Source organism: Camelus dromedarius, chromosome 9 (assembly GCF_036321535.1).
Source record: "Camelus dromedarius isolate mCamDro1 chromosome 9, mCamDro1.pat, whole genome shotgun sequence".
Lineage (NCBI taxonomy): Eukaryota > Metazoa > Chordata > Mammalia > Artiodactyla > Camelidae > Camelus > Camelus dromedarius.
Genome location: NC_087444.1, coordinates 13,495,140 through 13,510,480, shown reverse-complemented (window position 1 = coordinate 13,510,480; position 15,341 = coordinate 13,495,140). Strand labels below are relative to the sequence as shown.

The following is a 15,341-nucleotide window of genomic DNA, read 5'->3' as shown; positions in this document are numbered from 1 at the left end:
CCAAACATTTGATTGTAGTTGAAGAAAATTAACCTAAGACAGGGAGGCTGGATTTCTGTTTGCAGTATACAGTATTTACATTTTTGCACTTAAAATTCTTTCCTAAACTGATTTATCTTCAATACGCTTCAAAATGATGTACTTCTTTTGTGTCATAAAATAGGAAAGAAATAAGGGATAATAAATTTGGGCTTCTGAATATTTGGTGGCAGATAGATCTTAGTGCTTTTCTGAAGTTAGGAGTTGAAAGGATAAGAAGAAAAAATGATAAGGATTGGGGGGCAACACCTTGTAGCAAGCAGTGAGTTTACTTACACGACTCTCACCTGCTTTACTTCAGTCGTCTGAGACAGTAGCACTGATGCATAACCTAGTGAATTCTCTAATTCTTACTTTTCTGATGATGGTGTAATTTTGAGCATGGAAAAGCCCTACCGTGTGCTATCCATCATTTATTATTGTGTCTTTCCTGCAGCTCAAGGTACTAGAGTGTAGGGCTGAGACAGAGATCCAAACTGCAGAGCCACGCAACAGAGAAGCAGAGGGCGTGGATGCTGGAGGGCGCAGAAAGGTTAATGAGATACACAGGAAGGAGCAGACCTTCCCTTCCTATGGCCCTGATACCTGGTGAAACCAACACCGGTGTGATTGCTTCCTGATCTTTTCCAACTACCAGGAAGAGAGAGCTGAGAGAGAAAAAAAGAGGCAACATAGCTCATTCGTTTATTCATTTATTCACTTACTCAACTAATGTTTATTGAGTGCTTGTGCACCAAGCACTGAGATTGATTCTGGGAATCTGAAGATGAGTAAGTTATCACTCCTGCCTTCAAGGTGTTTCGGTCTAGCGGGGAGAAAAACATTTCAGACAGTAATTAAACTTACTAAGGTAATTAGAACATTGAGGAGCAGCTTTGAGCAGAAACAGCATAGCTGTGGAGCCAATAAGATGCAGGCTCTTACTGAGCTTTGTAACCAGGAGCAAGGTATTAGATTAATGCCTTTGATCTTGGTTGTTTATCTTTGGTGAGGGGTGGATGGGGGAGGGGAGTCCTCTAACTCACAGATAATGTATGTAAAGTGGCCAACAGAGGGCATGGCATTCAGTAAATGGTAGAGCGTGGATGTGCCTCAGTCAGGTGCTCCTCCAGGCCTACAGGGCTGTGGGGCCACGTCACCTGTGCAAAGATGGCCTTCACTGGAACGTTGGGGCCCAGGGCTGACATGCCACAGACAGAGTCCCTCATCACTCAGCTCATCATTCTTGTCAGTTAGTAAGGATTTAAAGGGAAGGACTGCAGCTGACAGCTCAAAAAGCCCATTGCCGTATTTGTTCTCATCCCGATTTCTGACATTAAGGTCTTCCACATGACTTACTTTTTCCACTGGGCTCCCTGTTACTTGAATGCCCTGCGCTTCCACCAGCTTCCTTCTCTTCTAGGCCTTCCATGTGTTTTCCTCTTGCCCTGCTCTTGGCTTAACTGTATTTGAAAGGTAATTTTTTGTTTTAATCAAAGTGTAGTCAGTTTACAATGTTGTGTTAATTTCTGGTGTACTGTGCAGTCATACATATATATACATATTCTTTTTCATTATAGGTTAATGCAAGATTTGAATACAGTTCCCTGTGCTATACTGTATGAACTTGTTATGTATCTATTTTATTTATAGTAATGTGTGTATCTGCTAATCCCAAACTCCTAATTTATACCCCCTGGTAACCATAAGTTTATTTTCAATGTCTGTGAGTCTGTTTCTGTTTTGTAAATAAGTTAATTTGTATTATATTTTAGATTCCACATATAAGTGATATTATGTGATATTTGTCTTTGTTTGATTTACTTCACTTAGTAGGATAATCTCTAGGTCCATCCATGTTGCTGCAAATGACATTATTTCATTCTTTTTGATGGCTGAGTAGTATTCTATTATATATACACCACATCTTCTTTATCCGGTCATCTTTAGATGGGCATTTAGATTGTTTCCATGTCCTGGCTATTGTATATAGTGCTGCTATGAACATTAGGGTGCATGTATCTTCTCAAATTATAGTTTTCTCCAGATATATGCCCAGAACTCAGATTATTGGAATGTATGGTAAATCTATTTTTAGTTTTTTTAAGGACTCTCCATACTGTCTTCCATAATGGCTGCACCAAGCTACATTCCCACCGACAGTGTAGGAGGGTTCCCTTTTCTCCAAACCTTTTCCAGCATTTATTGTTTGTGGCCATTTTAATGATGGCCCTTCTGCCCAGGTGAGGTGATACCTCATTATAGTTTTGATTTGCATTCCTTTGATAATGAGTGATTTTGAGCATTTTTTTCATGTGCCTATTGGACATTTGTATGTTTTCACTGGATAAATGTTTGTTTAGGTTTTCTGCCCATTTTTTGATTGGGTTGTTTGCTTTTTATTTTTTATTTTTGGCGGGGGGAGGTAATTAGGTTTATTTATTTAATGGAGGTACTAGGGATTGAACCCATGACCTCCTGCATGCTAAGCATTTGCTCTACCACTGAGCTATACCCTCCCCCACTGCACTGTTTTTTTTTTTGTTATTGAGTTGTCTGAGCTGTTTGTATATTATGGAGATTAAGCCCTGGTCAGTCCCATCATTTGCAAATACTTTTTCCCATTCCACAGGTTGTCTTTTCATTTTGTTTGTAGTTTCCTTTGCTGTGCACAAGCTTATAAGTTTAATTAGGTCCCACTGATTATTTTTGCTTTTATTTCTATTATCTTGCCAGAGTGCCCTAGGAGAACATTGTTAAGATTTACATCAGAGAATGTTTTGCCTGTTTTCTTCCAGGAGGTTTATAGTGTCTTGTCTTATGTTTAAGTCTTAAAGCCATTTTGAGTTTATTTTTGTGTATGGTGGAAGGGAGTGTTCTAACTTCATTGATTTACATGCAGCTGTCCAGTTTTCCCAACAGAGAGGTAATATGTTTTGAAGTCATATTTTTTATATATGTAGCATGTCATGTATGCACTATATATGAATTGCAAAAGGTTAAATCGAATTTATTTGGTCATTGTTGCCTTTTTGTAAACTAAAAGCTACTGTTAATGTTTATTGAGCTCTCACTACCTGTTAGGCACCACACACTTTATGCATTATATAGGGCTTCTCAGACTTTAATGTAAATATATGTCCCCTGGGGATCTTGTAAAAATGTAAGTTCTGATTCAGTTGGTCTAGGGGGAGGGCCCAAGAGTCTACATTTGTAACAAGCTCCTGAGTGATGCTCTTGGTCCATAGACTACATTTTGAAATAGAAGGGATTGTATCATTTGATCCCGATGACAACACTTTGAGGTGAGGATTATTTTTCCTATTCAACAAATGTGGAAACTGAAGGTTAGAAGAATTAGACCATTCTCCCAGGTTTATGTTGCTAGAAATTAGCAGTGGTCAAACCCTAAACTCAGTTCTGCCTCCTGATATAGTATGCATTATCTATATACTTTTTCATAAGTCTTCTACCACACACAAGGGTGATTTGATGCTATCATTAACAAAATTTATATTTTTGTTAACTATTTCTTCCTTTTCCTAATTAAATTTCTCTTTATCCTTGTATTACACAGTGATTCAGATGCTGGATTTTATTTCTAAAGATGACATATAAAACTTAATATGATTTATTTGCCGAAATTAAAGGTTAGGAAACATTGTGCCATTGATGCAATCTGGTTTGAACACGAGAGGAAGTTGCTGGGGAAGGATGTGTGTGAGGAAAGGAAATCCTCAGACTGATTTATTGTTTAACGCTCAGTGTACACATTGTGATATACTTGCCACAGACTAGTGGAAAAGGCTGCAGTCCCTGTCCTTAACAGATCAGATACACTTTTAAAAATCACATTTTGGCCTGCTTATAAAATTAATATGGTTCATAGTATAAAATTTGAGCTACAGGAATGTAATAGTAAAATAAAAATTTATCTAAAATCCCGTCAACTGACTTTGTATTTTACTTTTATTTTCAAAATATAAAAGAAGACATCTCGAAACGGTGACCCAGGACATTTCACAGAAAAGCAAGAGTTTAATATGGTAATATCTTGCCATAAATAATTTAAACACTATTTTTGGTTTTGAGGGGCAGTGGGAGTAAAAGGGGCAGAGTAAGCAGTCCCCATAAGATTTAAGAAAAGCGAATATGCTGCTCAGCCAGCACTGCAGTTCTGAGATCAAGTTCCAACTTTCACAGAGGGTCCCAAAGCTGAGCCCAACCCGTGCAACTGAGGACTAACGTTAATTGCTCTCTAACCCAGGCCCGCGTCGCCAGCGCATGCGCAATGTGGCCGCCGGGACTCCGTGGGCGTTTCACAGGCCTATTTGTCTCCCGCAGGTTTTTGTGCGGTCAGCAAATGGGCCAGACTGCGACGCCGACCAGTTCTGAGCGTGAGAGGGGAGAGGGAGACCATCTCTAAATGAAAAACAGCTCGCGTCGAAATAAGCTCGGGGTGGGAGGCGAGTTTCTGCAGGCGTCTCCACACACACACACTTTTAAGGTGCTAAAACATCTTTAGGACCAACTAACTTGGAGGAACAGGAATTACCTGTAGGAAGAGAATGTAGGGGATGGAAGGGGTGAGGGGGTAATGATCTCGAAAACTTTCAGCTGCTGTGTTCTCAAGATGCTCTGTGCCTCCCCTCCCCCTTTCTCTGGGAAGTTCGGATGTTTCAATTAATCCTTCGTTCCTCCGAGACCCTTTAAAAATTGCACTCGCCGTTTAGGGGGGGTCCTAATAGGAACCCCCACTGAGTTACGTTGTTCAGCCACTCTGTCCCCAAACCGGGAAGGCGTCCCGAGAGAAGATTTCCGGATGCCTGGGGTTGTGTGAGCTCCGCCAACCTGAGGGCTCGTGGTGGGCGGGGGCGCTGGGATCCCACCGCGTCTCTCCCCTCCCCTCCCCTCCCCTCCCCTCCCCTCCCCGCCCAGGCCGCCGACCCCGGGCTAGGGCGGCGCGCGCTCTCCCACCCGCGCCTCTGGGGACTCGCAGACGGCAGCGGGACGGGCCGGCGCGCTGGGCATGCTCAGTCGCCCGGCGCCGGGCTCGCGAGTCGGAAGCCTGTGCGCGGCCGCCGCCGCCGCCGCCGCCGCCGAGCCGGCCGGGGCGCACAGAGAGCGCGCGGGACTCGCTGCAGCGGCGGCCGGGCGGCCGCGGACCCGGGCTGGGACCGGAGCCGAGCCCCGCGCGGGGCTCCCGATACTCCCGCCGCGGCGCCCGCTCCCTCGCGCCGTCGCACCCTCGCAGGGAAGGGGCCGGCCCCGGCGGGCGTCGGTGGGGCGGAGGAACCGCGGCGGCGGCCGCATCCTCGCCGCCTGCCCCGGCCCGGCAGCGTCCCGGAGCCGTCGGGCATGGAGCCCTGGAAGCAGTGCGCGCAGTGGCTCATTCACTGCAAGGTGTTGCCCGCCAACCACCGGGTGACCTGGGACTCGGCGCAGGTGTTCGACCTGGCTCAGACCCTCCGCGATGGAGTCCTGCTCTGCCAGCTGCTCAACAACCTCCGTGCACACTCCATCAACCTGAAGGAGATCAACCTGAGGCCGCAGATGTCCCAGGTAAGGAGGCCGGCGCGGGCTCCTCCGCCTCCAGCCGGCGTCTCCCATAAATCAGCCGGCTAATTTCTTTGTGTAAATGCAAACATCTAGGTGCTCTCAGCTTGCCCTGCCTCGCAGCCTTCTGCTTTGGGGGTAACTTTGGCTTCTTGTACCTTGGCTTGAGATGGTTTTAGCTCTTTAGCATCCTAGAGCCCTGCGTCCTGAGATGGTGTGAGGATTTCTTACAGGCTTTCTGTGAGGCGGGAAAAAACAAGCTGTCTTACGGTGTCCTTAATCTACTTGGGTGTGTGTAGGGGTCGTGGTAGGGGAGGCAACAAAAGGAATTTGATCCAGCTTTTATAACAACGGTGGAGAGGAATGAAAGGAGCTGATGGGCGTAATTTTGCCTTTAGTCGGTTCTTTTGCTTTGCGTTTCATCCCCATATTTTCTTGAAAGAGGAACCATGACATAAATGAGGACTCTAGGAAGTGGAGGCCGTTCCGGTACCGTTATCTGTACAGGAATGACACTGGTCAAAGGCAGGAAAAGAGAGCACATCACGGCGGCTGCCCCTGAAAGCCCCCTGAGTTCGTGGCCAGCTGGCACGCTACAGGGTTGTGTTTACAGCTCGTCTTAAGCCATGTGAGAAGGAGACAGGCCAACCTCTCTCAGCAGCGACAGGAAACGAAGTTTCGTTCCAGATTCCGCTTTCCTTCATTCAGCGCTTGCTCAGGTGCTGTGGTGCACGCTTGGCTCCTGTGGCAGGAGCCTGTCCTGGAGGTGTCTCTTTGAGGGCTGAAAAACAATGCAATTCTGGAAGGCTGTGTGCACCCTAGAGTAAACTCAAAAGTCACAACTCAGTGGAACGGTAGTTTCTTGGTCTCGTCAGAAAGTTTTCATGCGGAAAGCTGTTAAAACACATTTCAGCACATCTGTTTTCTCTTTCAAAATGTAAAAAACCACTTTTAGCTTAAAAGGGAGACGAGACAGTCCCCTCCACGACACACTGCGGCACTCCTCCTGAATGATAACAGAGCCTCAGCTACTTAGTGACCAGAACAGTGCCTTTTACAGCGGAACCAACTTTATATAATGTCATAATTATGTATTTAAGGTTGGAGACGCACATTCCTCTCTTCTTCTTGATGTCAGTGTTTCATCAGGGCTCCTCTGCACCTCAAATTCTACATCCCTTGCCTCTCTGCCTTCAACCTGGTGGTTTCCAGTCCCCAAGAAGGAACAGGCTTGTAAGTGGTGAAAACCATATGGTTTTCATACTCTCCCGTAATCCTGGGTGGTGATTGCGAACTCTGTACCCAGTAAGAGTTGTCCCAATTCAGGATATCCTGTTGAAGGGTTTAGCAGACATTTCCTAATAGGTGGGAGCTGCTGCTCTGAACAGAGTGTTCTAGGGAGCTGAAGTTGGTTATCCAATCTGATTCCCATTTTCCACCTGGCTTACAGCCTCAGGAGGCTGCATGGGTTAGGATGCCTTTGCCCACCAGCGGGGAATACCTTAACTGTGCACATTTCCTGAGACTTCACTTGCTTGGAACACTGGGTGGTGGTCAGCGTAGGGGAGGTGGTGCATTAAGTTGTTCTCAATAATCAAGTATTCTGGACAGCTGAGATCTTCCTCTTTCAACTTTCTAACCTTTACTTGAATGTTAACAATGGATGAAGGTCTTTTCAAATGTGTTTTTGCTCTTTCTTCTCCTTGTAGAATGTATCTAATATCTAATGTAACTTAATCTTTTTTATGGCTGAGGATCGTCAGTGAAAACTGAGCATGTATGCTGCTCTAAGAACTCTGTTGCCTGTTGAGGGTACTACGCTGAACACCCCAGGATCCCTGCCCTAAAGGAATCATTACACCTTATTACACTCTTCTATCAGATAAGCCACCAGGTTATAATGAGCTAAACAGCTGAATGACCTTAGGTGGTTGTGCTTTTGGGTTCTAACTCAGAGTTTTCTTGTTTCAAATTCAGTGCATTTTTCCCAGTAATGTCCTGTGAGAGAGTAATGTCCCCAACTTCTCCCAAAAGTGAACCCTGGAAGGCTAGTGTCTGTATATGGTGGTGTCTTTTTGCTCCCTTGTTGATTCTTGGCCACACTGCAGAGAGAAGGTTGCTGAATAGCTGAGTGCTAGACAGGTGAGTTTGTATGATACAGGTTGTCCTTAAATGATTAAATGAGGCTTAGTAAATGGTTTCATTAAATAGCCCAGTGACATATTTCACATGCCTACAGTGCCCAGCAGGTACCGTGCACTTAACAGATATTCACTATTAGCAAAATTTCTTAAAACATTTTTTTCCCCTACTATTGTCACATTGAGTAACAGGTTACAATCAAAATTTTAAAACAGTTGCAAGGCTACAAATTCCTTTGGGCTGACATCTATGTCTTCCTCTAACTACTCATATCTTTCCTGGTGAAGGTTCTGGCTGCTTCTGGTTCTGCTTCCCCTGCGCCAGCAGCTCAGTTCATACTGTGTGGTGAATAACCGAGTAACTCACCTTGCAATGTGCCAGCTGACTTTACCTTCTGAATTTAGACCTGTCATTATGAGGACGTGTGGCTTTTGCCTTGTCTAAGAGTCATTCTGCCCACCTGACTTAGGTTCTGTTGATGAGACTAATTTGAAATAAACTATTTCCTTATAGCACCTGACCTTCTAAGCCAGGAAGTAACTGGAGGCTCTCATGTCAGAGTTTTGTGGTATTTGAAACTATTATAAACAGATGCTGACCAAAGAAATTTTAGTATATTGATATCTTGCTTTGTTGCTTGTTTTCAATTTTGCAGAAAGAGGCTATAAAATGAGTAGCCTCTTTTGATAAGACTTTATCTCCAATGAGTGTGATTTCTTCCCATTCTCTTTGTTAGCCTTCTGCCTTGTTTGTGTTAAAACGTAGTAACCCTGCAAATAATTAAACAATTATAGGTTTGAATCTTGGAGTCTTAATTAATTGTCCTTCTAAATAAAATTATAAATGGGATCCCAGTTCTCTTACTTAGTAAGTGTTCTTTTTGGCTGTGGACGTGAGCCTTTTTTGGGTCTTGCTCTGTTGGTAAGAGGACAATCTTCTTCAGTTCAAAATAAGTCCTTTTTTTTTTTAAACTTTGACTTAGGTTTGTTTTTTATTAAAGTGATAATCAATCACATTTACTTACACATTTAACATGTTCCTTTTATAAAGAATAAAAATTAAATAAAATCCAGGTGATCCATGGGAATCCACACAATCCCTGAAATCTGGTCTCTGCATGCACTTAGGAGGTATTTTAGTTCTGCATCCAGAACAGTGTTCTTTCTAGCTAGGATACCAGGCACATAAGTGATTCCTGAAGAGAAGCGCCACTGGGGGTGCCTTGTGGAAGACTGTGGCTTGTGGGCTTGATGTGTCTTTTGGTGGTTAAGAAGGTATCATAGGTAAATGCCGATAACCAACCATACCTCTGTCATCAATGAAATTACTATTTTGTAATTTAAAATTTTGCTTTATATTGTGTCTTAGGATGGGAATAATACATTTGGTGATGAATTTATTGACCACTATGTACAGTGCAGGTAAACTTTGAATTTTCTTATTACCCAGGTTTTATGTATTCCTTCAATAAATATTTGTTCCTACTATGTGCCAAGCACTGTTTGAGACTCTGGCTTAGGGCAGTAAATAAACTCTAGAAAGTCCCTACCCTAAAAGGACTTATATTTTAGTTGAGGGTGGAGGACAGTAATAAATACACAGTTATATCATGTGATGGGCTCTGAACCTTGGTAAAGGACTAGAGTGAAGTGCAGTTTGATTTTATAGAAGGTACTCACGAAAGGCTTCTCTGAGGAGGTAACATTGAGCAGGGAATGTGGATGTTTGAAAGAAGAATATTCCTGGCAGAGGGGACATCAGGTGCAAAGGTCCAGAGGTAGTTAAATGGCGGGTAAACTGAAGGAACAGCAGGCAGGCCAGCGCGCTGGAGGAGAGTGAGTGTGGGAAAGAGCAGTAGGGATGAGGTCAGAGGGAGAACGGGAGCCAGAGGTTTAGGATTTGTGGGCCACTGTAGGGACTTTGACTTTCACCCTGAGTGAAGTAGGAATCCAGTGACCTGATTTACTTTCCAACAGGGTTACTCTGGCCGTGTGTTAAGAACAGAGCAGCGAGGATGGAAGTGGTCAGGCCAGTGCAGTTATTCAGGCAGGTGATGGTGGCGGCTCTGGCAGGAGTGATAGCAGGGTGGGCGGTGAGAAAGAATCCAGCTCTGGGTGTGTTTTGAAGGTAGAGCCAGAAGGGGTTTGCTGATGGAATCAGATTACGGGTAAGAAAAGAAGAGGGGAGCTAAGAATGACTCCAGGAGTTTTGGCCTGAGGAACTGGAATGATGGAGTTGCCATTTGCTGAGATGGAGAAGGCTGGAGGAAGAAGAGCTTTGGGGAGGGCGGAGGTGGTGGGGAGAGGGGGGCTGCTGGGGGAAGGGCAAGGGGGAAGGGAGAGGGCAGGGGCCATCTGGGGCAAGTGCTGCCTGAAATGCCCAGCGGACATCTAGGTGCTGAGCAGGCAGCTGGAGGAGTTGGAGATGTCGCTGTGAAGTTCAGCCTTCAGGGTATATAGGTGGTATTTAAAATCACAGCACTGGATGATATCACAATGGGAGTAGTGTAGAGGCCTGAGCCGTGGGGCCTGGCCCTGTGTCAAGGGTAGAGAGACGAGAACCTGTACATGAGTTGGGAGGGCACGGCCCCCGGGGTAGGAGGGAAGCCCGCAATGCAGTTCTAGCAAACCAGGTGAATAAAGTGTTTCTAGGAGGAGTGATCAGACATGTCATTGCTACTGTTCATGTGAAAGACATATTGAAGATAGAATATTGTATTAAACAATGTTAAGTTCTTTGGTGACCTTGACAAAGACCGATTTGGTGTGTGATGGGCAAACACTCTACTGAAGAAGAAGGGTGAATAGGAGAGGATCTGGACCACGAGTACAGACGTGTGTTTGGGGTCATTTGGCTGTAGAGAGAGCAGATAAATGGGATAGTGGCTAGTAGGGGGAAAGAGATCGAGGGTTCTTTTCCTATCATATAGAATTTTTACTTGATACCTATGATAGGACCTTTTTTAGATTTAGATAGATTTTTACCATATGGCACACTTGTATATATGTGTACATCTGGAAAAAATATATGTATATAAGAACGTATAAGTGAACTATCTTTAATGTTTTCCTAAAACTTCTTTTCATTCCAGTTGCTACTCCACTAAATACCATTTCAAGTCAGCCATTGATTTCCACTTTTTTTTTTTTCACATGATATTTTCCGCTGAGCACCAAGTGTTGGTGATACAGCATTTGCAAAAGAGTACACCAGTTTTGTCCCCAGGATTTCCTTCCAAGCTACTAACATGCGGTTGGGTTTTTATTACTGTTACTACTTAAGGAAAACTTTATTTCTGCTATACATAATTGTAAATTGTTTAAAAACTAAGATTATATTAGTCTTAACATTAAGGTATGCTTTCCAAATGCACGTCTGCATTCCTTCCTCACTGCCCCTGCCCCCCAACCCCTGCAAGGCAGTGCTGTGTGAGGATTTTTGGGTTATACTGAAGAGATTAAAAAAAAAAAAAGCCATCATTTTCCTAAAAAGAATGGTGTGCCAGTGACATTTTTAGCCAGTCAGCTCAGAATAATGTCATTATTTAGTCTTTCTTCTCAGAAGTCAGCAACCTCTTTGCCATTTGTTGGATTATTCTCTTGGCCAGCATAAATTTAAACTTGACACCAATCAAGATCTTTTCATGTGAAGTAGCTCAGGCATCTTAAGCACTTGTTCTGTCTGCATACTTGATGGCTTAACCTGGGCTCTCTAGGAACCGGAGCCTGGGCTAAAGGACTGAAGTGCTGGAACTTTTATTGGTGAGGTACAGTCCCATGGCTGTCAGGGTGACGAAAATGAGAAAGTGCCTTTTTTTTTTTTTTAAGATGAGGAAAATTATATCATGTTTGTAATGCAAATAGGGTTGATCCAATATAGATCACCACTGATTTCCTAATTTTCAAATACAGCAGGCCCTTTTAAATTATTTTTCTTAAACTCTCAGTGGCAGTTCATATTAGTGACTTTTCCTTTCCTCCTGAAACTTAACTCTCACCACACTACACTCTCCTGGTTCTCTTGGACCTTTTATTTTCCTTTTCAGCTTCCTTTGCTGGCTTCTCGTTTTCTAAACATTCCTTAAGAATTTTAGGGTTTTCTTCTTCGTTGCCTTTTTTCGTATCCTCGTCCCTGTATGATCTCATGACATTGTGGAGTTGCCTTTTCTCATCCCCTAATGGACCCCACGTTCATGTTGACAGCCTGTATCTGCATGTTTTATGCCCCCACCTCTGTGGTGACAGTCACTTCTTGGATGGAGGGATGAGGACCACGTGATCAGAATTCATGGTAGAAAGTCCCCCACTGCAAAGGGAAGGATGAACTGGACGGGGAAGAGCTGGGCACGAGAGAGACTCCTGCTCAAGTCTGGTTGGAAGGGGATGAGGCCAGACAGGGGGTGGGAGTGGAGGGATAGAGAGGAACGGAAAAGATCAGAGATGGTGAAGAGTTGTAATGAGCAAGACGTTGGGACCTCTTAGATGCAGGCAGAGTGGAGAGTGTCTAGGACGATCCCCAGTTTCAGGCCTGGCTGACGAGGAGGCGCAGATTTCAGAGGGAGAGGGAGCACACTCACTTTTGGATGTTGAGTTTACAGTTATTACCAGTTACCTTCCGGATTCTGTTTCCAGCATCCTACTCTCTTACTAACCCTTCCTTTCTGGATTATTCTACTCATACCGAAAATTCAGCAATCTTTTGAACTCCTGGTCCCACCACCTCTTCACTGCCTTCTTGCCTTCACTTTCTTCCTACTCAGCTTAATTACCATAGCCAGTAAACTTACTTCCTTAGCTTCTCTTGCTTGGTGATACTCATTCAGATAAAATACAACCCTGGTTAAATCCAGCTCTCTACTTATTCCCTGCCTGCAACTCAGCTGTTGAACCTGGTGAAGGAAAGTCTATATCCCCTGCCTGTTCTCGCTTTCATTTCACGATCCCTACTCTCAGGTGAGCACCTGGGCTACCCAGCCATATGATGACCTTTCTCTAGACCAGAGCTTCTTAAACGATGATCTGAGGACTTCTGGTAGTTCCTAAAATGCTTTCAGGGGTTCCCTAAGGTCAAGCACTCTTTTTATAATAATATTAAGACATTATCTGCCTTTTCTCACAAGTGTATGGCTGAGTTTCCCAAAAGCTACATGATGCTGCTTGTGTCATCGCTGTGATTATGTGCTCGTGGATGTTTTAAAGATTTCTCAGTTTGGAATCCCAGCATGTTAAATGTTGATAGCTATAACCCCCATAAACAAAAGCTGCTGAGGGGTCTTGATAATTATTTCTTTAAGAGTATAAAGCGGTACTGAGACCAGTCAGTTCGAGAACTGCCCTAGACCATTTAGTTTCTGACTCTGCCAGATGCCCATGTGGTACCTTTTCTTCTCGAACCTCCATCACTTCCATCTCCATCCTTCCACTCAACTGGTGATCTTGCTTCCTCTTCCATTGAGAAAACAGAGACAGAGGAGAGCTTCCTCAGGCTCCCACCTTCCTGCATCTTGCCTGGAGATGGTGCTTTCTCTCCTGTTCTGTGGGTGAACCATCAGTGCTCCTAGCAAAGGCCAGTTCCTCCTTCCCTGCATCCCCGTGCTTCCCTGCATCATCCGTTCTCTCCTGGATCATTCAGTTGCACGCACACGTGTTGCTATTTCTCTCATTTGATTCAGGACATAGTTTCAAGGTTGAGCCACAGACTTGCTGATGAACACTGGCTGTGATGGAGAGTGACTAAGGACTCCTAAAGCTTGAGCTGAACTACTGGGGCAGGTGGTTAGTCTAACCTCTTTATAACTGTTGAATGGTTCCCTATGGACCATGGGATAAGATCCAGGCTCCTTAGTAAGCATTCAGGAGCCCATGGTCTGGTCCTGCTTCCTGTCTCAAAGCTCTTTCCAACTGTGCTCTTGACCTTTTCGTGGCTTCTCAAATGAACTATGCTATTAAATGTCTCTGTGCTATTGCATATGCCCATTTCTCTGCTTAAAATGCCCCTTTTCATTTGTCTGAATGAAGATTTGGTTCAAGAGTCACCTTTGCAGTGAGGACTGCCCAACTCCTCCCGCAGGTGTGGCTGATCACGTGATCGCGTGCTACTTTGTTTCACCCTGGATAGTGTACGTGGGTGGAGTGCATCTTTGCACTGTTTTGCAACCTTTCTCTTATCTGTCTCCTTTCCAGGCTGTGACCTGCTTGAGGCTACCATAGACTTGAATTTATATCCATCTCTGGAAATTGACATAGGGACTCATGTGTAACATGCATACATAGATAGGCATTAATTAAACTTCTTGATGGATTGAAAATGAAAACTCTTTGTTTACTACCTTGTCAGGCATACTTACATAAAAGTTAATAAGGTGTGCTAAGCACATTAAAACCCCAAAATATCTGTTCATTAAGTGGCATTGCTAATAATAGCAAATAACATTACTCTGCTCCTTAGCGCCTGAATGACTTTCAGGAAGTGACGGAACCTGTCTGTCCTTGAACTTCCTCGTCTCAAAAATAATCATTGAGCCTACCTCCTAGAGTGGTTGTGAGGACTAAATGAACTAATTGGCCTTGTGATTGGCATGGAACAAATATTCAATAAATGTTAACTGCTTTCACTATGGTTCCCGCTGCTGCCTCTGCAGAAACAGGCGAGGCAGCGTGTTAACACCTTCCTTGCATCATCTCATCGTCACGACCCCTTGAGATGCTTGAGATGCGCTGCTGCTTCTCCCCGTGATACTCTGCAAGGCCAAGAGGAGTTAGTAGCTTGTACTAACGAGTCGTTTGTGGTGGAGGCAAGCTTAGAACCAGCACATTTGAAATGAACTGAGTTCCCATCAGCAAGGCTGTTGGCACATCTGAATGTGAACTGTGAGGACGTTTTCTTTTTTTTCACTGTATTTTGCTCGCGTGGCATTGCTGTGAAGTTGCGTGGCTGTCAATAGCACCTCCATACTAAGTTGGATATGGACTCATAATTTTGGTTTAGGGTATTGAGTGTATCAACGGGATGGTTTTATACCCATTTGTGAAACGAATCAGTGTAAAATGGCAGATAGACTTTTGACAGATATACGATGGAAAAAGGAAGTCAAAGCAGATGGAAAAACTGAGGAGAGTTAACAAGAGGAAAGGAGCAAGTGAGTGTGGCGGCTCCTTTTTGGCCTTTGAACACTGTGCCTCGTGACGCTTGGTCCGGAGCACGTGGTTTCATGCGCAGCTCTTGGGCAGGGTCAGGACTGCTTACGCTTCCCTGGGCAGCAGGAACACCATTGCTTTAAATAATTTCAAATAATTTAATTTGAATGCTTTCCAATAATTCTCTCTTTTTTTTCCTGTGTTATAACCATCCTCCTTGTAAGTTCAGACATCTATTGTTAGCTGTTGTTTGGAACATTATACCCTACTCTTTTCTTTTCCCTGTCAACACAGACCCTGCATGGTATGAAGGACAGCCACAAATTTATGTCCTGCCTTTCCCTGGGCTTGCGCATTTAAAGGACAGATCCATGAACATCCAAGAAGTAGCTCCTTTTGAGTTTCATGGGAAACTGTTTTAAATTGTATTTTGTGCTGCTATCTGAATGCACTTTCAAAATCCGTGTTGCAAGAAGTGTAGTCAGCTTC

The 15,341-nt window shown here is 44.1% G+C and overlaps 1 protein-coding gene across 2 annotated transcripts in view; it reads left to right on the top strand.

The window, feature by feature from the left end:
• The window catches only part of VAV3 (vav guanine nucleotide exchange factor 3), a 358,235-nt gene that overhangs the window by 18,223 nt on the left and 324,671 nt on the right, over positions 1-15,341 (top strand). The window contains exon 1 of one of the 2 annotated variants that reach the window (XM_031457711.2): positions 5,275-5,580. The exons of the other annotated variant lie outside the window; for it this stretch is intronic. Coding sequence (XP_031313571.1) covers positions 5,377-5,580 — 204 coding nt within the window. The 5' untranslated portion in view covers positions 5,275-5,376. Of the gene's footprint in view, positions 1-5,274; positions 5,581-15,341 lie in introns of those variants that run through there. 2 annotated transcript variants of the gene reach the window in all.